General features: G+C 33.3%; 1 protein-coding gene and 1 long non-coding RNA gene across 2 annotated transcripts in view; one reads left to right on the top strand and one right to left on the bottom strand.

Annotated features, from left to right (window-relative positions):
* LOC139528744 (nucleoredoxin-like) overlaps window positions 1–22,550 on the top strand; it is a 55,474-nt gene extending 32,924 nt beyond the window's left edge. Inside the window, exons 3-7 of the mRNA XM_071324889.1 lie at window positions 897–1,101; window positions 3,122–3,210; window positions 17,714–17,804; window positions 18,816–18,925; window positions 19,671–22,550. Coding sequence (XP_071180990.1) covers window positions 897–1,101; window positions 3,122–3,210; window positions 17,714–17,804; window positions 18,816–18,925; window positions 19,671–19,865 — 690 coding nt within the window. The 3' untranslated portion in view covers window positions 19,866–22,550. The remainder of the gene's footprint in view (window positions 1–896; window positions 1,102–3,121; window positions 3,211–17,713; window positions 17,805–18,815; window positions 18,926–19,670) is intronic.
* A 1,819-nt stretch (window positions 22,551–24,369) lies between these two features.
* On the bottom strand, window positions 24,370–24,671 carry LOC139528725 (uncharacterized). The gene is made up of 2 exons (XR_011665670.1): window positions 24,551–24,671; window positions 24,370–24,511 (listed from the first exon to the last, which is right to left on the bottom strand). It is a non-coding gene; the product is annotated as an uncharacterized lncRNA (long non-coding RNA).
* Between the last annotated feature and the right edge of the window lie 150 nt (window positions 24,672–24,821).

The raw sequence follows: 24,821 nt of genomic DNA, 5'->3' as shown, positions 1-24,821 counted from the left end.
TTCTTATTATTCTTAGATTATTTTGTGCCTCCATTTTACTATGTGATTAATTTCTTATTATTCTTAGATTATTTTGTGCCTCCATTTTACTTTGTGTGATTAAATTCTTATTATTCTTAGATTATTTTGTGCCTCCATTTTACTATGTGATTAATTTCTTATTATTCTTAGATTATTTTGTGCCTCCATTTTACTTTGTGTGATTAAATTCTTATTATTCTTAGATTATTAACAAATGTGTTTTGATTGTTGTAAAGTTTACAATCCTAGAGTTGTTTTGCCAGTGTAACTGATTTAAGATAAATGAGAATATAAAGTAAGTTATGATATTTTACAGAAAGCATTTGTCATTATGATGACATTCTTATATATGATCGTGGGGTTACTTGAAATCATCATTTATTTCTCACATCTGGAAATAAGATTTTCACTTTTAGATCAGCTGACTATCTGTGAGATATTCTTAATATTTTCCCTGCTTTTTATAAAAAGCTTTTCTATTGGCCAATTGGGACAAAATTTTACTTGATGGCTGTAAACAGATGATGAGATTTTCACTGTCTCTTCTGTCATTCCATTTTATTGTTATTTTTCCACTTCTTCCTAAGAGCATCCATGTTGTACAAAAGTGTTGGTGCGCCCTTATGCAGTTGATAAAAAGTTTGACAATTATGAGGTTTATGAGACTTTACTTTTGTCACATTGTTATTCAAGTGTATGCAGAAATAATATATGTATATATAAAAGTGACACTTGGTTCTGTGCAATACTTTTGACATTAAGTTTAAAACAAAATTATTTTTTGTTCAGAAGAACCGTTTCTTTAAGATTGACAAACTTCATATACAATAATAAAATGTTACCATGGTTATATATTTCATAATTATCTTTTTCAGTGTCCGCCATGTAAAGCCTTTACCCCAGAGTTGATAAGAATTTATGAGCTGTTAAAGTCAAATGGGAAGAATATGGAGTTTGTGTTCGTCAGTTCAGACAGAAGCCAGGACTCGTTTGATCTGTTTTTTGATTCCATGCCATGGATGGCCATTCCGTTTGGTGATCCTAGGACAGAAGCACTGAAAGGCCTATTTGGCATAGATGGTAACATATATACATAAAATATACTTCTATGAATGCATAAGTCCTACAGTTTTATGGTCATATGACAATCAGATTAACTTTTAATCTCTTGTGTGTTATTTAGAGTTGCAAACGTAGAATATCTTTCAAAAATTTTTGCTGATTTCAGCTATATATTTTGTCATTCGTGATGAGACCATTTAGTTTAATGCTATAAACCTCTTTCCACTGTAACATATTCTCTACACTATTTTCAAAACCGGAAACCATATATGTAATAAAAAACTCATGGCAAAGATGAGTTTCATGTTAGTGAAACACTCCAACATTGGAGTCCTTTTACATCCAAATTAACTAATATCACTTGGCTTTGATAATGTATATTCTTATTTCACATTCCTCCTGACAAAATATGTTAACCTAGCTCTCTCATTTAGGATTTAATTGTCCACTCTTTCAAAATACACCACAATCCTAGTAACTTTCATCCACAGGAACTTGGACTTAACTTCCTCTGCACCATATGATCTGAGTCCAATTAATTTTTTTATTTCAATATTTATTTGAAAAACAACCAAAGACCAACAATCTACTTGCTCCCAATGACATAAAACTCAGAAAATTGAAGTCATGACATTTATTATGTATTATTAGATAAGGCCTTTGATATGAATAGGTTTGGGAAACTTCTATGGTCAAGAAATGACAGTAACTTTATTTTATAGAATTTGTTTTTCAAACATTTTCTGTTCAAAATTGATGATTGGAAAAAAGCAGCAATTGTAATAATCTGCAAATGTTTCCTGTATTTATTAAAATCTTGCATCTGCCTGCTATAACATTACTCAATCCAAATTGATGAAAGAGTATACTGATAAAATTTCCAGATTAAAATCTTGAAATCTTGAAACATTAAATGAAGGAAGAAATTTAGATAAATCATCATTTGTTAATCTTAAATCTAGATAGCACACATTAATGAATGGATACATTTTATAACCAAGACTATGTAATTTGCAAATATCTATTACATCAAGTTCACAGAACCTAAATATAATATTTGTTTTTTACACATTTATTTTAAAGTACATGTATAAATTTCTATGTTGTATCTGTTGATTTTAGATAGTATCATCAAAATAAAGAAACTGATATTATCCCTAACATGAAAAACTAAACCCCCTCCCCTAAAAGGTCAGAATTTAAATTAAATAATAGTGTGTAAACTACTTTAACTAGTTATATAAATACTGTAATATTTAGTATCTTGAATATCAAGTATATGTTGGAAAAGATTTTATATAACTTTTTTTTAATTATTGTAGTTTGACCTGTCTAGTCTCTATCATGAACAGTTGAACCTCTACCCCTTATAGTATAATCTAGCTTATAAATTTCATTTACTTGTAAATGCTTCAATAAGTTTTGTTATGGAAAAAATTTAGTACACATTTTTTAGGTCAGGCTACTCTCACCCTTTACTCCAAGATGTCAAAATTAGTAGTAATATTGTTTTTAACTCTTTTTACTAGATATAATGTTGTTACATGTATAAGTATATTAAATAAAAAATAATTGTCGAAAAGGAGTCGAAGCTTGTACACATGGGTGTTGACAAAGTGTGTTTATTTTGTCTCTTACACATCTAAGTTATACCACAGCATTAACATGTAAACAAGATGTCAAATATACAAGAAAACAAATATATAATACAATCACATATTCTCATGTACAGATTAGTCTGTTGTCTTCTTAATATACTTCCCAATTTGGACAGCTTCAAAAACTGGGAACTATAATGTTTACAACACTTCTGTGATTTAGGCAGAAGTTGATGTCAACAATGGGAAAGTTAATGCACAGAAGAATGTTATTTTTCTGAATTTGCACAATCACAACCCTCCTTATTAATTAAAGTTGCAATATGTACATACTCAAGGTCACAGATTCAAATCAGTGCAGAACTACATTGAATCTGAACAAGACTGTTGAATTATTATTTACAGGTATACCTATTTTAATGATGATTATTTTGTTACAGGTATACCTAGTTTAGTGATGATAGATGATAAAGGGGAGATAATAAACTTAAATGGAAGGGCAGCTGTTGTAGAAGATATTGATGCAAAGGTATTTGATGTGTGGTATTTTTTCCATGTATTATTGATTGATATGTAAAACAAATAGCTGTCTCCAATAAACCCAACTCAGCAAAACTTGTTACTGCTACCAACTTTGTCTTTATGTAAACCATTGATGTCGTCTGTATATTGTTTTATAAACTCAAATTGTTGTAGTGTATAAGAAAGTTGTTAAAGGTGGGGGGAGGGGGATGGTATGGCAGTAAGTACAATTTTATATTTCCTGCATATTTTTATTCTCAAGTTTCAGTTCTAAATTGATGTTACCTTTATCATATTCAATAAAATTGAGAATGGAAATTGGGAATGTGCCAAAGAGACAACAACCCGACCATAGAAAAAAACAACAGCAGAAGGTCACCAACAGATCTTCAATGTAGCGAGAAATTCCCGCACCGGAAACGTCCTTCAACTGGCCCCTAAACAAATATATAGTAGTTCAGTGATAATGAACGCCATACTAATTTCCAAATTGTACACAAGAAACTAAAATTAAAATAATACAAGACTAGCAAAGGCCAGAGGCTCCTGACTTGGGACAGGCGCAAAAATACGGCGGGGTTAAACATGTTTGTGAGATCTAACAGGAATCATTTATTCTGCTTCATGAGTTTTTTTTTGCAATATATTTAGCAATGAAAATTATGAAGCATCAAAATTAAATCTAGTGAACAGGTTGAATAGTGCCCTGTCTTGCAATAATGAATGTCAAATACACAAATGCAAGCATAAATATAAAAAGAAGATGTGGTATGATTGCCAATGAGACAACTCTCCACAAGAGACCAAAATGACACAGAAATTAACAACTATAGGTCACCTTACGGCCTTCAACAATGAGCAAAGCCCATACCACATAGTCAGCTGTAAAAGTCCCAGAAATGACAATGTAAAACAATTCAAATGAGAAAACTAACGGCCTTATTTATATAAAAAAAATTAACGAAAAACAAATATGTACACAAAAACCACTGAATTACAGGCTCCTGACTTGGGACAGGCACATACATACATAATGTGGCAAGGTTAAACATGTTAGCGGGATCCCAACCCTCCCCTAACCTCGGACAGTGGTATAACAGTAAAGATCGTTAGAAAAATACAGCTAAAATCTTGCATGAAAATACTCATTTTCCAACCCTTATTAGTTTTAACATATAAATTTAATGCAGGTCTTTCCTATTTTTAATGTTTTATAAACGCTCGAAATATTGATTAATTTACCTCACACTTTGCATTCGTTGCAAATAGTTTTTACAAATAATCGACATAAATACTTTTTAATGCTTTTTTATTATTTTTTAAAAGTGGATTGCCCACAAAAAAACCCTGCTTGTAAAGATTCTTCTAAACAAAGAAGTAATCATTATAAAGTAATTTATTTATGTTGAAAAAACAATTTCTATTAACTTCCATTGAAGAAAAATTGAGAAAGTATAGAAAACCTGAACCGGGAAATTATTTTTACAGACATAACATGTGATTTTAGATAAGCGAGAGTGTTTAGGTTATTATATGGATTTTATAAGTGAAGTATCATATTAGATAATTGAGTGTTTTAAGTCCATAAATTGGTTCTGTAAATATCAGACTGGATTAATGGATCTATTTCAGAAAAAACTCATAACCACTTAAAAAAGAAATTAATAAAAATGCATACAGCATATTCTCTATTGTGATACATAGTTAACTAGTTTTACTTCAATAAGGAAAATAATTGAAGCAGTAAATTTACATTTATATCTGTCTGGTTAAATCTAACAAAGAGACATTAAATAGAAAGATTTTTTTTTTTATAAAAAATACAAAGACAACCAGAAACCCAGCATCAATGAAAAACAACCACTCTTCTTTTTTAGCTCACCTGGCCCGAAGGGCCAAGTGAGCTTTTCCCATCACTTTGCGTCCGGCGTCCGTCGTCGTCGTCCGGCGTCCGTCGTCGTTAACTTTTACAAAAATCTTCTCCTCTGAAACTACTGGGCCAAGTTAAACCAAACTTGGCCACAATCATCATTGGGGTATCTAGTTTATAAAATGTGTGGCGTGACCCGGCCAACCAACCAAGATGGCCGCCATGGCTAAAAATAGAACATAGGGGTAAAATGCATTTTTGGCTTATAACTCAAAAACCAAAGCATTTAGAGCAAATCTGACATGGGGTAAAATTGTTTATCAGGTCAAGATCTATCTGCCCTGAAATTTTCAGATGAATCGGACAACCCGTTGTTGGGTTGCTGCCCCTGAATTGATAATTTTAAGGAAATTTTGCTGTTTTTGACTATTATCTTGAACATTATTATAGATAGAGATAAACTGTAAACAGAAATAATGTTCATCAAAGTAAGATTTACAAATAAGTCACGTGACCAAAATGGTCAGTTGACCCCTTTAGGAGTTATTGCCCTTTTTAGTCCATTTTTAACCATTTTTCGTAAATCTTAGTTATCTTTTACAAAAATCTTCTCCTCTGAAACTATTGGGACAAATTAATCCAAACTTGGCCACAATCATCATTGGGGTATTTAGTTTAAAAAATGTGTGGCGTGACCCGGCAAACCAACCAAGATGTCCGCCATGGCTAAAAATAGAAAATAGGGGTAAAATGCAGTTTTTGGCTTATAACTCAAAAACCAAAGCATTTAGAGCAAATCTGACATGTGGTAAAATTGTACATCAGGTCAAGATCTATCTGCCCTGAAATTTTCAGATGAATCGGACATTCCGTTGTTGGGTTACTGCCCCTGAAATGGTAATTTTAACGAAATTTTGCTGTTTTTGGTTATTATCTTGAATATTATTATAGATAGAGATAAACTGTAAACAGCAATAATGTTCAGCAAAGTAAGATCTACAAAAAAGTCAAATGACCAAAATGGTCAGTTGACCACTTTAGGAGTTATTGCCCTTTATAGTCAATTTTTAACCATTTTTAGCTCACCTGGCCCAAAGGGCCAAGTGAGCTTTTCCCATCACTTGGCGTCCGTCGTCCGTCGTCTGTCGTCCGTCGTCCGTCGTCGTCCGGCGTCGTTAACTTTTACAAAAATCTTCTCCTCTGAAACTACTGGGCCAAATTAAACCAAACTTGGCCAAAATCATCATTGGGGTATCTAGTTTAAAAAATGTGTCCGATGACCCGGCCAACCAACCAAGATGGCCGCCATGGCTAAAAATAGAACATAGGGGTAAAATGCAGTTTTTGGCTTATAACTCAAAAACCAAAGCATTTAGAGCAAATCTGACACGGGTAATATTGTTCATCAGGTCAAGATCTATCTGCCCTGAAATTTTCAGATGAATCGGACATTCCGTTGTTGGGTTACTGCCCCTGAAATGGTAATTTTAAGGAAATTTTGCTGTTTTTGGTTATTATCTTGAATATTATCATAGATAGAGGTAAGCTGTAAACAGCAAAAATGTTCAGTAAAGTAAGATCTACAAATAAGTCAACAGGACCAAAATGGTCTGTTGACCCCTTTAGGAGTTATTGCCCTTTATAGTCAATATTTAACCATTTTTCGTAAATCTTGGTCATCTTTTTCAAAAATCTTCTCCTCTTAAACTACTGGGCCAAATTAAACCAAACTTGACCACAATCATCATTGGGGTATCTAGTTTAAAAAATGTGTCCGGTGAACTGGCCAGCCAACCAAGATGGCCGCCATGGCTAAAAATAGAACATAGGGGTAAAATGCAGTTTTTGGCTTATCACTCAAAAACCAAAGCATTTAGAGCAAATCTGTCACAGGTAAAATTGTTTATCAGGTCAAGATCTATCTGCCCTGAAATTTTGAGATGAATTGGACAACCCGTTGATAGGTTGCTGCCCCTGAATTGGTAATTTTAAGGACATTTTGCTGTTTTTGGTTATTATCTTGAATATTATTATAGATAGAGATAAACTGTAAACAGCAAAAATGTTCAGCAAAGTAAGATCTACAAATAAGTCAACAGGACCAAAATGGTCTGTTGATTTCTTTAGGAGTTATTGCCCTTTATAGTCAATTTTTAACCATTTTGTAAATCTTAGTTATCTTTTACAAAAACCTTCTCCTCTGAAACTACTGGGTCAAATTAAACCAAACTTGGCTACAATCATCATTGGGGTAATTAGTTTAAAAATTGTGTCCCGTGACCTGGCCAACCAACCAAGATGGCGGCCATGGCTAAAAATAGAACATAGGGGTGAAATGTAGATTTTGGCTTATAACTCTGAAACCGCAGCCTTAAGAGCAAATTTGACATGGGGTAAAATTGTTTATCAGGTCAAGATCTATCTGCCCTGAAATTTTCAGATGAATCTGACAACCTGTTGTTGGGTTGCTGCCCCTGAATTGGTAATTTTAAGGAAATTTTGCTGTGTTTGGTTATTATCTTGAATATTATTATAGATAGAGATAAACTATAAACAGCAATAATGTTCAGCAAAGTAAGATCTACAAATAAGTCAACATGACCGAAATGGTCAGTTGACCCCTTTAGGAGTTATTGCCCTTTATAGTCAATTTTTAACCATTTTTCGTAAATCTTAGTAATCTTTTACAAAAATCTTCTCCTCTGAAACTACTGGGCCAAATTAAACCAAACTTGGCCACAATCATCATTGGGGTATCTAGTTTAAAAAATGTGTGGCTTGACCCGGCCAACCAACCAAGATGGCCGCCATGGCTAAAAATAGAACATAGGGGTAAAATGCAGTTTTTGGCTTATAACTCAAAAACCAAAGCATTTAGAGCAAATCTGACAGGGATAAAATTGTTTAATAGGTCAAGATCTATCTGACCTGAAATTTTCAGATGAATCGAACAACCCGTTGTTGGGTTGCTGCCCCTGAATTGGTAATTTTAAGGAAATTTTGCTGTGTTTGGTTATTATCTTGAATATTATTATAGATAGAGATAAACTGTAAACAGCAAAAATGTTCAGCAAAGTAAGATCTACAAATAAGTCAACAGGACCAAAATGGTCTGTTGATTTCTTTAGGAGTTATTGCCCTTTATAGTCAATTTTTAACCATTTTGTAAATCTTAGTTATCTTTTACAAAAACCTTCTCCTCTGAAACTACTGGGTCAAATTAAACCAAACTTGGCTACAATCATCATTGGGGTAATTAGTTTAAAAATTGTGTCCCGTGACCTGGCCAACCAACCAAGATGGCGGCCATGGCTAAAAATAGAACATAGGGGTGAAATGTAGATTTTGGCTTATAACTCTGAAACCGCAGCCTTAAGAGCAAATTTGACATGGGGTAAAATTGTTTATCAGGTCAAGATCTATCTGCCCTGAAATTTTCAGATGAATCTGACAACCTGTTGTTGGGTTGCTGCCCCTGAATTGGTAATTTTAAGGAAATTTTGCTGTTTTTAGCTCACCTGGCCCGAAGGGCCAAGTGAGCTTTTCTCATCACTTGGCGTCCATCGTCCGTCGTCCGTCGTCCGTCGTCGTCCGTCGTCGTCGTCCGTCGTCGTCGTCCGTCGTCGTTAACTTTTACAAAAATCTTCTCCTCTGAAACTACTGTGCCAAATTAAACCAAACTTGGCCACAATCATCATTGGGGTATCTAGTTTAAAAAATGTGTGGCGTGACCCGGCCAACCAACCAAGATGGCCGCCATGGCTAAAAATAGAACATGGGGGTAAAATGCAGTTTTTGGCTTATAACTCAAAAACCAAAGCATTTAGAGCAAATCTGACATGGGGTAAAATTGTTTATCAGGTCAAGATCTATCTGCCCTGAAATTTTGAGATGAATCGAACTACCTGTTCTTGGGTTGCTGCCCCTGAATTGGTAATTTTAAGGAAATTTTGCTGTTTTTGGTTATTATCTTGAATATTATAATAGATAGAGATAAACTGTAAATAGCAATAATGTTCAGCAAAGTAAGATCTACAAATAAGTCAACATGACCGAAATGGTCAGTTGACCCCTTTAGGAGTTATTGCCCTTTATAGTCAATTTTTAACCATTTTTCGTAAATCTTAGTAATCTTTTACAAAAATCTTCTCCTCTGAAACTACTGGGCCAAATTAAACCAAACTTAGCCACAATCATCATTGGGGTATCTAGTTTAAAAAATGTGTGGCGTGACCCGCCAACCAACCAAGATGGCCGCCATGGCTAAAAATAGAACATGGGGGTAAAATGCAGTTTTTGGCTTATAACTCAAAACCCAAAGCATTTAGAGCAAATCTGACAGGGGTAAAATTGTTTATCAGGTCAAGATCTATCTGCCCTGAAATTTTGAGATGAATCGAACAACCCGTTGTTGGGTTGCTGCCCCTGAATTGGTAATTTTAAGGAAATTTTGCTGTGTTTGGTTATTATCTTGAATATTATTATAGATAGAGATAAACTATAAACAGCAATAATGTTCAGCAAAGTAAGATCTACAAATAAGTCAACATGACCGAAATGGTCAGTTGACCCCTTTAGGAGTTATTGCCCTTTATAGTCAATTTTTAACCATTTTTCGTAAATCTTAGTAATCTTTTACAAAAATCTTCTCCTCTGAAACTACTGGGCCAAATTAAACCAAACTTGGCCACAATCATCATTGGGGTATCTAGTTTAAAAAATGTGTGGCTTGACCCGGCCAACCAACCAAGATGGCCGCCATGGCTAAAAATAGAACATAGGGGTAAAATGCAGTTTTTGGCTTATAACTCAAAAACCAAAGCATTTAGAGCAAATCTGACAGGGATAAAATTGTTTAATAGGTCAAGATCTATCTGACCTGAAATTTTCAGATGAATCGAACAACCCGTTGTTGGGTTGCTGCCCCTGAATTGGTAATTTTAAGGAAATTTTGCTGTGTTTGGTTATTATCTTGAATATTATTATAGATAGAGATAAACTGTAAACAGCAATAATGTTCAGCAAAGTCAGATCTACAAATAAGTCAACATGACCGAAATGGTCAGTTGACCCCTTTAGGAGTTATTGCCCTTTATAGTCAATTTTTAACCATTTTTCGTAAATCTTAGTAATCTTTTACAAAAATCATCTCCTCTGAAACTACTGGGCCAAATTAAACCAAACTTAGCCACAATCATCATTGGGGTATCTAGTTTAAAAAATGTGTGGCGTGACCCGCCAACCAACCAAGATGGCCGCCATGGCTAAAAATAGAACATGGGGGTAAAATGCAGTTTTTGGCTTATAACTCAAAACCCAAAGCATTTAGAGCAAATCTGACAGGGGTAAAATTGTTTATCAGGTCAAGATCTATCTGCCCTGAAATTTTGAGATGAATCGAACAACCCGTTGTTGGGTTGCTGCCCCTGAATTGGTAATTTTAAGGAAATTTTGCTGTGTTTGGTTATTATCTTGAATATTATTATAGATAGAGATAAACTATAAACAGCAATAATGTTCAGCAAAGTAAGATCTACAAATAAGTCAACATGACCGAAATGGTCAGTTGACCCCTTTAGGAGTTATTGCCCTTTATAGTCAATTTTTAACCATTTTTCGTAAATCTTAGTAATCTTTTACAAAAATCTTCTCCTCTGAAACTACTGGGCCAAATTAAACCAAACTTAGCCACAATCATCATTGGGGTATCTAGTTTAAAAAATGTGTGGCGTGACCCGGCCAACCAACCAAGATGGCCGCCATGGCTAAAAATAGAACATAGGGGTAAAATGCAGTTTTTGGCTTATAACTCAAAAACCAAAGCATTTAGAGCAAATCTGACAGGGATAAAATTGTTTAATAGGTCAAGATCTATCTGACCTGAAATTTTCAGATGAATCGAACAACCCGTTGTTGGGTTGCTGCCCCTGAATTGGTAATTTTAAGGAAATTTGGCTGTGTTTGGTTATTATCTTGAATATTATTATAGATAGAGATAAACTGTAAACAGCAATAATGTTCAGCAAAGTCAGATCTACAAATAAGTCAATATGACCGAAATGGTCAGTTGACCCCTTTAGGAGTTATTTAGGAGTTATTGCCCTTTATAGTCAATTTTTAACCATTTTTCTTAAATCTTAGTAATCTTTTACAAAAATCTTCTCCTCTGAAACTACTGGGCCAAATTAAACCAAACTTGGCCACAATCATCATTGGGGTATCTAGTTTAAAAAATGTGTGGCGTGTCCCGGCCAACCAACCAAGATGGCCGCCACGGCTAAAATTCAGTTTTCGGCTTATAACTCAAAAACCAAAGCATTTAAAGTAAGTCTGACATGAAGTAAAATTGTTTATTAGGTCAAGATCTATCTGCCCTGAAATTTTCAGATGAATCGGACAACCCGTTGTTGGGTTGCTGCCCCTGAATTGGTAATTTTAAGGAAATTTTGCTGTGTTTGGTTATTATCTTGAATATTATTATAGATAGAGATAAACTGTAAAAAGCAATAAATGTCGGCAAAGTAAGATCTACAAATAAGTCAACATGACCGAAATGGTCAGTTGACCCCTTTAGGAGGTATTGCCCTTTATAGTCAATTTTTAACCATTTTTCATAAATCTTAGTTATCTTTTACAAAAATCTCCTCTGAAACTAGTACTGGGCCAAGTTCATTATAGATAGAGATAATTGTAAGCAGCAAGAATGTTCAGTAAAGTAAGATGTACAAACACATCACCATCACCAAAACACAATTTTGTCATGAATCCATCTGCGTCCTAAAGTTTAATATTCACAAAGACCAAGGTGAGCGACACAGGCTCTTTAGAGCCTCTAGTTGGTTATTATCTTGAATATTATTAAAGATAGATTAAACTGTAAACATCAATAATGTTAAGCAAAGTAAGATTTACAAATAAGTCAACATGACGGAAATGGTCAATTGACCCTTAAGGAGTTATTGTCCTTTATAGTCAATTTTTAACAATTTTCATAAAATTTGTAAATTTTAACTAACATTTTCCACTGAAACTACTGGGCCAAGTTCATTATAGATAGAGATAATTGTAAGTAGCAAGAATGTTCAGTAAAGTAAGATGTACAAACACATCATCATCACCAAAACACAATTTTGTCATGAATCTATCTGCTTCTTTTGTTTAATATTCACATAGACCAAGGTGAGCGACACAGGCTCTTTAGAGCCTCTAGTTTTATATTATAATCCAATACAGTTCTAACACCTGAGGGATATCCGGATTAAGATCGCTAATCACTTGTACCTGAGCTTGTACAGGTAGATCAACAAACCAGACAGGAGAATACAATCTGAAGATAAATGATTCATTTGTCGAATTATTCAACCAAGTTTCTGCAAATTCTATGATATTTAGATTAAATAAATAAATTAATAATCCCAGTTACAAAGAAAACAGTTTAAAAAGTCGTACACGTGCTTTTATTTTACTGACGCAATCGACATCCCCCTTTTTAGCTCACCTGGCCCGAAGGGCCAAGTGAGCTTTTCCCATCACTTTGCGTCCAGCGTCGTTTACTTTTACAAAAATCTTCTCCTCTGAAACTGCTGGGCCAAATTAAACCAAACTTGGCCACAATCATCATTGGGGTATCTAGTTTAAAAAATGTGTGGCGTGACCCCGCCAACCAACCAAGATGGCCGCCATGGCTAAAAATAGAACAGAGGGGTAAAATGCAGTTTTTGGCTTATAACTCAAAAACCAAAGCATTTAGAGCAAATCTGACATGGGGTAAAATTGTTTATCAGGTCAAGATCTATCTGCCCTGAAATTTTCAGATAAATCAGACAACCCGTTGTTGGGTTGCTGCCCCAAAATTGGTCATTTTAAGGAAATTTCACCGTTTTTGGTTATTATCTTGAATATAATTATAGATAGAGATAAACTGTAAATAGCAATAATGTTCAGCAAAGTAAGATCTACAAAAAAGTCAACATGACCAAAATGGTCAGTTGACCCCTTAAGGAGTAATTGCCCTTTATAGTCATTTTTTGTCAATTTTTCGTGAAGTTTTGTTATCTTGTACAAAAATCTTCTCCTCTGAAACTACTGAGACAAATTTAACCAAACTTGTCCACAATCATCATTAGGGTATCTAGTTTAAAAAATGTGTGGCGTGACCCGGCCAACCAACCAAGATGGCCGCCACAGCTAAAAATAGAACATAGGGGTAAAATGCAGTTTTTGGCTTATGACTCAAAAACCAAAGCATTTAGAGCTTATCTGATATGGAATAAAATTGATTATCAGGTCAAGATCTATCTGCCCTGAAATTTTCAGATGAATCGGACAACCTGTTGTTGGGTTGCTGCCCCTGAATTGGTAACTTTAAGGAAATTTTGCTGTTTTTGGTTATTATCTTGAATATTATTATAGATAGAGATAAACTGTAAACAGCAATAATGTTGAGCAAAGTAAGATTTACAAATAAGTCAACATGATTGAAATGGTCAGTTAACCCCTTTAGGAGTTATTGCCCTTTATAGTCAATTTTTAACCATTTTTCGTAAATCTTATTTATCTTTTACAAAAATCTTCTCCTCTGAAACTACTGGGCCAAGTTCATTATAAATAGAGATAATTGTAAGCAGTAAGAATGTTCAGTAAAGTAAGATGTACAAACACATCACCATCACAAAAACACAATTTTGTCATGAATCCATCTGCGTCCTTTGTTTAATATTCACATAGACCAAGGTGAGCGACACAGGCTCTTTAGAGCCTCTAGTTCGTAAATCTTAGTAATCTTTTAGAAAAATCTTCTCCTCTGAAACTACTGGGCCAAATTTAACCAAACTTAGCCATAATTGGGGTATTTAGTTAAAAAAATGTGTCCGGTAACTCGGCCAACAAACCAAGATGGCCGCCATGGCTAAAAATAGAACATGGGGGTAAAATGCAGTTTTTGGCTTATAACTCAAAAACCAAAGCATTAAGAGCAAATCTGACATGTAGTAAAATTGTACATCAGGTCAAGATCTATCTGCCCTGGAATTTTCAGATGAATCGAATAATCGGTTGTTAGGTTGCTGCCCCTGAATTGGTAATTTTGAGGAAATTTTGCTGTTTTTTTTGTTATCTTGAATATTATTATAGATAGAGATAAACTGTAAACAGCAATAATGTTCAGCAAAGTAAGATCTACAAAAAAGTCAAATGACCAAAATGGTCAGTTGACCACTTTAGGAGTTATTGCCCTTTATAGTCAATTTTTAACCATTTTTCGTAAATCTTAGTAATCTTTTAGAAAAATCTTCTCCTCTGAAACTACTGGGCCAAATTTAACCAAACTTAGCCATAATTGGGGTATCTAGTTAAAAAAATGTGTCCGGTAACTCGGCCAACAAACCAAGATGGCCGCCATGGCTTAAAATAGAACATGGGGGGTAAAATGCAGTTTTTGGCTTATAACTCAAAAACCAAAGCATTAAGAGCAAATCTGACAGGAAGTAAAATTGTTGATCAGGTCACGATCTATCTGCCCTTGAATTTTCAGATGAATCGGATAATCGGTTGTTAGGTTGCTGCCCCTGAATTGGTAATTTTGAGGAAATTTTGCTGGTTTTTTTGTTATCTTGAATATTATTATAGATAGAGATAAACTGTAAACAGCAATAATGTACAGCAAAGTAAGAACTAAAAATAAGTCACTATGACCAAAATAGTCAATTGACCCCCTAAGGAGTCATTGCCCTTCATAGTCAATTTTTAACAATTTTCTTAAAATTTGAAGATTTTCAATAACATTTCCCACAGAAAGTACTGTTATAGATAGAGATAATTGTAAGCAGCAAGAATGTTTACTAAAGTAAGATCTACAAACACATCACCATCACCAAAACACAATTTTGTCATGAATCCATCTGTGTCCATTGTTTAATATTCACATAGACCAAGGTGAGCGACACAGGCTCTTTAGAGCCTCTAGTTAATAAAACTAAATGTTTAAGCCATCTATTTGATACTTATGTGGTATGATTGTAAGGTGTACATGTCTGATGAGTGGAAGGTTTCATCTGACCTTGACCGTTGTTAATGATTTATTTGCTAATGTCGTTTTTTTTTAGTTTTAGTCTATTTTACAGATAATATAAATAAAAGGGGCATTTTGTGTATGGAATGATTGCATGGTGTTTTAGTCTGTCTGACAGGGCCTATTTGACTATGACCTCATTTCCATGGTTTTTGGGATACGATTGCTTTTAAGCAATCTGTAGACTTTTACCATTGACTCAGGGCTCATTCCCTCACGTCAACCGTTTTATTCTAAACATTCAGCAACATCTCAGATTCTTATAATTGTCTTGCTTTAAAAGGTAAAAACAAGCAAAAGGATTGAACATAAACAACTTTCCTGTAATGTTCTTTTCATAATCTTCATGTTTGATTTTTCCCTTGACTTATATGCGTGTTTTTAACAACACGGAAAATCAGAATTAAGCAGTATTTATATTTAGTGTTTTTATAAATTTAGAAACACGTCAGAGGGAATTCCCCAGTTTTGATAAATGCGAGAGTTCTTTGAATTCTGATAATTCTATTTCTGTCATATATAAGAACTGAAGTGGAGTTTTCTATATTTTACCGTTATGAAACTGATACTGTACTCTCATAAAGAAATTGAGACTCATTCATCATATCATAAATTAAATAAACGTTCTTGTTCCAAATCCCAAGTCGCGGGTTTGTTTATGTATTAATGCGCATGCGTATAGTTTTCTTGATTTCAAGGGGTATCAGATTGAGTGGTTGTTCTGGATTCCCCGCTTATTAATTAATTTGAAACTCATTGGATTCTTTCTATGTCTGCCTGCTATTGAGGGTTTAATAATGTTGTTGCATAATTTAAAATCATATGCATCATTTAAATTAAAATCAATGAAGTTTTACCTATAACACCCCTTTAGCCGAAATGGAGTCTTCCATATTATCGTTTCGAGTTGTCTCCCTTTCCGAAGTATTTCCCGTCAAAATCGTCAAGAAAAAATTAACTCGTTATCGTATTATATTAAGAACGATCTCAATTTAAACAGAGGAGTGTGTACGGAAGGATTCATGCCCACTGACCCAAAGGAAATTAATAATTAAAGATTTAGAAATGGGGTTCCTCCTAGAATTAACCACAGGAGGTTGAAATCCTATCAATGAGGGTCTATAAATATGTCAACTCGACTATCACAGTAGAGCTTCTCTCGAGAGAAGCTCTACTGTGATAGTCGAGTTGACATATTTATAGACCCTCATTGATAGGATTTCAACCTCCTGTGAATTAACGGTGATAAGATACGAAGTGAATAGTCCGAGATTACTGGGTACAAGTCAAATCGGCACCTGGTTAAATCGGCTTCTAATCAAATCGGCACGTATATATTTAAAATTCAATTCGGCATCCAATAATACTTGATATAATATATGGGACTGGGACTATTTAAGTTTGTAATTTAAGTATACTAGCATAAAAGTCCCCCACGGGCCCAGCTTGTCTGGCAAATCAGCCGTCGGACATCAGAGTAATCTCGAACTATGAAGTGAAATACCTTCTCTCTCTCTCTCAGTGACTGCTGTGGAAAGTAAACTTGGAATTGATAGCACACAAATAAAACACAATAAGGACATTGCTCGTACACTTGTATCCGGGATTAGCTATTTTTAAAGTTGAGTGACTATTCAGATTTATATTACCTTTGCATGTGCAGTTGAGTTAGTTTTGAAAATAATACTATCCAGCTGTACCAGGCCTTGCGGTCATAAAACTTTCGAGTCAGTTTTTTTGTACTCATACTCGAAAATCAACCAATGAAATTGCTTGATTTCTTGTTTTTGTGCTCCAAGCACTGAGTAAAGTTTTATGCCTTCAAGGCCAGGGCTGCCAAAAATGTGAGACTCACGCATGTTCATGCTTTTTTGCAGCAGTATTCTTGGATCAATTTTTTCCTCTTTGATCTTTTCTATTTTGTCCAAATCTCAAGAATTTGCTTAATGAAAAGTTGGCAGAACTGCTATACATGTGTCAATGAAAACTATATGGCAATCGTATCCCTCAGAGCATTCTGCTCTTTGATTTGTTGTTTTGTCAGTTTTTCAGATACCATAGTCAATGGGTCAACTAAATTTGGTGAATGCAATGATTATAAGTGTATATGAATGTCTGCTCGTTTCATCTTACCTTAACCTCATTTTCATGGTTGTTGGTTAGTTAAGTTTTTGGGGTTTGTCAGTTAATCTTTTGAAGCCAATGTTAGATCCAACTAGATATAAAAAAGAAGATGTGGTATGATAGCCAATGACACAACTCTCCACAATAGACCAAAATGACACAGAAATTTACAACTATAGGTCACTATACAGCCTTCAACAATGAGCAAAGCCCATACCATAGAGTCTTTATTTCCTATTCCTTCTTATACATTGTACATCATAATATCAGACGCTTAATAGTTTAAATGAAGGCAAATTCCAAGACACCGCTCCTCAATCTTAATATTAAAAACCAAATTAACCTCTTCTTTCCACAAATAAATTGAAAATCCAGACTTTTAAAATGAAATAAAGGTACTTTCTCAGTTGTTAGTTGTAGTAGTACAGTAAAACTATCTCATTGCAGGAGTTTCCATGGTACCCAAAGCCTCTGAATGAATTAACTGGTTCAGCCTCCGTCATGTTGAATGAGTCAGCTTGTTTGGTGTTGTTTACAGGTAGGAAATCCATCAGGGGATTGTGGGTAGAAATGAAATTAATGATTTCCTGATGTCAGAATGGATGCATGAATGTTGCATTTTAACCTATTTTGCACAAAAGACAGAGAATGACAACCCTTCTGCACAAAAACCTCTGAAGTATATTGTGCACATGTTCATAATAGTTCTACCACTCTCTTAAATTTGTTGTAAAAAGACAAGTAGCTGTTTGGACATATGGAAATAGCTTCTGAAATTTCTATCAAATGTTTTGGTATAGAAATTTAATTTTCAATCATCAATAGAAAAATAAGAAGATGTGGTATGATTGCCATTGAGCAAAATAACCACCAAAGGGTGTAGGATTTCATAGTGCATAGTTAGCTATTAAAGAGCCTGTGTGACAAAATTTGAAATAAATTCAAAAGAGAAAAAAAACAACAACCTGATTTAATAACCTTTAATAAAACAAACAAATACAGCATTTTGATAACTTGGAGGGTATTACTTTTGAAAAGATTTGTAAAAGTAGAATTAATTCTATAATTACACCTTATGTAAGAATCTTGGATTTTGATTGGTTGATAGCTAGTGTATTTTTCACCAATTTACTGTTATCAAATGAATATCGTTCATTTTTTAACGCTGCCGGGGTATTTGCCAAAAGGATATGCCTTTTTTACCCTCTCTGCCATGGTATTTGCCAAAAAATACTCTATCCGACTGGACGCTTGTAACGTCACGATCATCAATGCGTTTTTGAACATTAACATTCGGTGTAATTAAACAGATATATCATATTCTTGAGGGGTATTTGCGAAAAATACCAATTTTGTTAGATTTCGTGGGTTTTAAGTAAACCATGAATTGAAATGTATGAAGAAAAACACCTTTGATTATAGGCTTGAATGGATACTTTGGGAACTCAACAAAATCAAATATACATGTATCTTAAATTAAATATTCCCGGAATACATGAAATTGTTCTCCATGAAAGTAAACATCTCAAATGTATTGTATGTATTACAGAAGGAGAAGATAGTGACATAGATATGGCTATAGATGTCTTGAGTGACTTAGCTAAAGAAGAGAGCGAGAAGGGAGAAGATCAGGAATTATTTTTCTTCTTTGGTGCTGATGTATGTATTATACTTAATAAACTGGAGCATACACTTCAGGATATGTAGTCCCAAATTTTGAAGTAATTGCAAACTGTCCTGAATATTATAGTAATAATACAATTTGGTATATTTACCCATTAGACTATCTATCAGCATCATCAGAAGTCAAATGATAAAGAAGTTAGCACCTATAGGTCACCATACAGCCTTCAATGATGAACAAAATCCATATAGTGCATAACAAGCTTTAAAAGGCACTGAAATGACAATGACAAATGTAAAGCTATCGAAACAAGAAAACTAACGGCCTGATTTATGATGAAAACAATAAATAAAAAATAAATATGATATACAGCAACAAACAACAACCAGGGAATTACAAGCTCCTGACTGGGGACAAACAGAATGTGGCAGGGTTTAACAATTCAGCACACATATCCTTTCCTAACCTGGGACAGTGGTGTGACAACACAACATAAGAAAAAACTATAAAAATCTGTTGAAAAGGGCTTAACTCACCAGATCTGTACAAAGCCCCCTTCTTTACCATCACAAACAATCCAACCCCAAAACACTATAGACACTAATACAGATCTAAGAATATGACTGAAAATTAGTTGAAACCAATAATAACATGTATCTGTAGACTAAATTATCAATCACTAGACTCAATACACATCCAACATCCAATGGATTTAGTGTATAGAAGTCTATAACAGTCAAGACATGAATATATGAGACAAGATTTATCTTTTTTTTTTAGGATGATATATGTTATAGTGTACGAGATTTTGCCAGTTTAGATGACCAGTGCCCATTACTTGTGATATTTGACTTTCCAGAACAGAAAATATATGTATGTAAAGAGACAGACATTACTAAAGACATTGCACGAGCATTTGTCAAAAGTTATTTTAATGAAACTTTAGAATCTAGACCATTGAAACCAACAGTGTAAAGTGTTATCATTTTTTAATGCAGAAGTCATCATAAATAGTTTGGAGAAGTTGGGTGCTTTATTCATCTTAGTAGAATTGCTGGACAATTTGTTTATTTAAGCAATATCTCGATTTAAGATTGAACTGAATGGAACTGTGAGAATTTATCAACTAATCTGGATAAACAGACTGGCATTTGGACTTTGGACTTTGTTAAGTAAACTGAAGTATAAAGATCTGACTTTTATGACGTAAAGACCAGATTGGATTTGTAAAGAAAGTTGAAATATCATTAGATCCTTTATATTGATAATCAAAATATGTAGAGTTGGTTTGCACACTGTACATAGAAATATTCAGAAGTGATGATATTGAAAATTTATATATCCAGAGTTGATTGAAAATGAGGAAAGATTTATAATGTAAATTGAATTATCATCAATTGATTTATAATGGGAACTAGAATATGCATGAAGATTTATCATTTACGATGAACATTGAAATATCCAGAGTTGATTTAAATTGAGAAAAGAAATATACAGAGATGCATGATTATAATGTAAATGGAATTTTCCTAAGTTGATTTATAGTGTGAATTGAAATATCTACAGCTGTTATATAATGAAAATTGAAATATCTAGAGTTGATATCTTGTTAATAAAAATATCTTGAGTTGATTTATAAAATTCAAATTGAAATATCCGTAGTTGATTTATACAATGAAAATTGAAATATTCAGAGTTTTTTTATATTGTTTAATCAAAATATTCAGAGTTGATTTATAAAATGTACATTAAAGTATTCAGAGTTGATTTATAATGAAAATTAGAATATTCAAAGTTGTGAAAATGAAATTTCATTCATGGTTTATTGGTAGATTCCCTTTTATATTAATTTGGTAGAAATCTTTGGTATAGGGTTTATTGAATTGTGACTTTAAATTAGCAATTCAATGACAATTGTGCATATTGTTGTTTTATATAAAAAAATCATGATTTGATAACCCCAAAATCCACTAAATGTCGAAATTTAAAATAAGGAGCCATTATTTTAAAAAGAGAGAGCAGCATATCAAAAGGCATTTAAGGTGGTACCTAACACTACAGGGAGATAACTATGTAAAATCAGCTGAACGTTTTAATTACGTTGTGTTGTTGAGGGAATGCTTCTCAATGATCAAAATTAGTGTTTGTCAAACTGCTATATAACAAGTGTATTTTTTCTGATCAATTGGTTGGTTCAAATTTTTTGAAATTTTTATATTTTTGTTAAAGGGTCAAAGTAAACATTTGTCAAAATTTTATGAAAATTAAACGAGCAAAATTAATTTAAGTGAAGGTGTTGGGTACCACCTTAATGGAATTGTTAAAAAGATTCCTGGACTGTTTGCAACATTACAATAGGTTTCTCATTTTATAGTACATGTACTGATATTATAGTATAATTTCCAGGATAACATTCCCCTGCTCAATAAAGCAGGGATGTATGATAATAGGTTGTAAGTTGTAAATATTTCCTTCCCATGACAGACCAGAACTGACATAATATTTGGGGGACCTGCTTCTATTTCATTGGTGTGGACTGATGGCTTTTAGTACAGACTGCCACCACTGCTATCTATATTTCTTAACACTAAATGGCTGCATATAGGTACATATCACTTATACCTAACACCTCTGCTGTAGGACTTTCTAACAGCCAAATAGTTTTTCATATGTTTAGACCCTTCAGCTTTTCTTAAACATGTTTTAAAATGGCAAACAGCATCAGATATCAATTCATGAGCTTTTTAGTGACTCTGTGGTTTACAGCGTAAAGTAGGTTTGGCTATCACCAACATGGTTTTCTTCAGGAAATTCACATCTGACCACATTTCTCAGGCTTTTAAAATTTTTCCTCTAGTCACTGGATTTAATGCTTATAAGTGGGTACCCTCCTCTGGAATCTGAATTTTACTCTCAAACTGAAGAAACTCTAGTACCTCACTCACTCCAACTAACTTGCTTCACCAATAACCACCACGGTTACCAGTAGTAGTATTATAGAAAGAAGAATATATAATTGGACCTTGTTAAGAATCATCTATTGTAACTCAATTTGTTTTATAATTGATGTAAAATGATGACCGATAATAATTGGATTACTACTTAATGATTTTACTGATTTTGTAAGGACTTATTATGTTTTTTAGATAATTGATGTGATTACTTAAATATATTGAATTTTGTGTCATTTATATAATTATTATTTCACAGAGTTGATTAAAAGTTATATATAATTGGTGAGATGGAATCAAGGTTTAGGTAGTAATTTCTTTCCTGTCACATCAACTAATCATTACACCACAGATTCCCAGCTACTATATGTAGACAAAAGTTAGTTTTAAACCTGTTACATATAAAAGTGTTAGATAAGGAAAAATCCATGAAAAAAAGGAGATTTCTCAGCACTAAATAGAAAACCAACAGAATACCTTGAATAATTCTCATGTTTCAAGAAATTCTGAATGGACATACGAAATATATCATTTGATTGAAATAATGATACAACATGACAATATATGTGATTTATTTGTGATTAAGAATATTATAGATATGTGTTGTTGTCTATGCAATTATTTTTGTATAATTATGAATTGCAACAATTCATTCTTTTATTTATAGATTGTGCTTTTAATTCATATCATTAAATGATTGGATTTGTTAGTTTGTCTTTTTATCATTCTTATAAATGATCTGTTAGTGTCATATTTACAAGGATTCATTACTAGTACTTTATAGAGCTGTTGTTCCTCTGTCCCCATTTTACAACAAAAAATCCTTTGAAAGTTTACATTTAGATAACAAATCAAGAATTTCTTTTTATGCACTTTGAGTCTAATGTCCGTGGTATTAATTTTCGACTGGATTTGATTTCAAACAACATTTGTGATAACAAAACTCTTATAACTAAAGTTCAACGATTGAGGTTCATGAAAAGGACACATTACGGCATCCTTCATTTACTGAACGTGTTTGGGAGTTTAGGAAATGTTTCTCAGTTACATATATCTTAGTATATAAATCCTTGACATTTATGAAATAACATTGATAAACCTTTTGAGTTGCATCACAAAATAAGGAGATAACTATCCATCCACAGTGCAAGTCCCTAACTGCATTGCAAAGACCCACTCTAAAAATAGCTTTGTCTTATGTCTTGTAACAAAATTTAAAACAAAATGGAACATACCAAGAGCCAAACCAAAAGTTGATGCTGTGAGCAAGCTAGGATAACAAAAAACAGCATATCCATACATGTAAATTATAGCATTTAACCATTTCTTTTCAAATGTATTATTGAAGGTAGCTGTTGGACCCTCTATTTTCAACAAGGAATGAATATACATTTATTAGTATACCCCACTTTAAAAAAGTTTAAAGTGGGGGAATACTGTTTTACCTCTGTCCATCTGTCGGTCTGTTTGTCCCATGAATATTTTTCACCACATCTTCCTCGGGAACTACAATACAAGTATTTCTGAAATTTGGTTTCAGAGTTTATATGAGTCAGCTTTACCTTGTGATGCTTTCTCAGATTCATCACTCAACAACAAATACTGCTGCTTTTGTTAATCAATTATTACTAAATGTTCATTTCTTGATTTTTTTTTCTCTTCAAAAAATGAAGTAGTATGACTGCACTGAAAAATTATGTGTATTTATATGTATCATCAAGGACAACAGCAGCTATAGTAACTGCTGACCTCCATCACTCAGGAAAACTTTTTGTCAAATTATTTTTTCTTTAGAAGGGATTGGTTTTATATTTTGTCTGGAGCTGGGTAATGTAGTGTTGTACCATGCAAGCAATTTTTACATCAGCCATGCAGCCACTGCCTGTTTTCCAGTAGTTGGAAGTTTTACAATGCTCATTGACAAAGAAATCTTTCATTTAAGTTTTCTTGGCTTCAATGAAAGGAAATGATCAGTAAAGCCTCAGTAGACATGTTACATCAATCAACTACATGCTGCAATGCAAATCCAGATGTGGTATTGGTCTTGCTTGCAACGTATAGGGTAAGTTTGAACAAAATGGAAATTTGATCTTGAACTCATCATTGTTGTAGCAAATATTAGATATATTTGTAGGCATTATGACCAGTATAATTTTCTTGAAAGTCCAAGGGCCATAATTATACAAAAAGGCAGTCATGTGGAAGGTAACACAAACTTGATTGTGTATGTAAGTCACAATTATACGGTAATGAACAGTACCAAAAATCCACTTTAATCATTATTCTAAGGTATAATGAAAAATATCTGAATGACTGATTGGTTTCAAAGAGATGGTTCAACAGACATGGATAACACTTTATGCCCTGAACACTTAATAATAGTTGTTGGGGAAACAATTCTCAATCAATGTCCATATGAGCTGTTGGATTAGCAGCCAGTGTGAGCATATTCATCTTTCATAAAGCTCTGAATGACACTTCAAAGTATTCTCAAAAAATAATTTCAGAAAAAATGTTCAACTCAAATGTTCCTTTTTGCCATGTTTATTGATTTTTATAAAATCACAAATTTATTGATATGTGTAAAAAAAGGCTGTACAAAAATTGAATAACCATATGAAAATTATAAAATGTGATTGTAAATACAATCTAGTTTGCAACAAACATTACCTAAAGTCACAGTACAATCTACTTTGCAAAAAACATTACCTTAAGTCACAGTACAATCTAGTTTGCAACAAACATTACCTAAAGTCACAGTACAATCTAGTTTGCAACAAACATAACTTAGTCACAACACAACCTAGTTTGCAACAAACATTAATTAAACTCACAGTACAACCTAGTTTGCAACAAACATTACTAACAGTCACAGTACAATCTGTTTTGAAACAAACATAACTTAAAAGTTACACATATTAAATGCATCGAAAATATAATTATATCACCAGTACCATTAAATAAGTTTAATAGCATACAT

Source organism: Mytilus edulis, chromosome 6, assembly GCF_963676685.1.
Source record: "Mytilus edulis chromosome 6, xbMytEdul2.2, whole genome shotgun sequence".
Taxonomy (NCBI): Eukaryota; Metazoa; Mollusca; class Bivalvia; order Mytilida; family Mytilidae; genus Mytilus; species Mytilus edulis.
The sequence above is the reverse complement of the archived record's forward strand: the minus strand, read 5'-3'. Positions and strand labels throughout refer to the sequence as shown.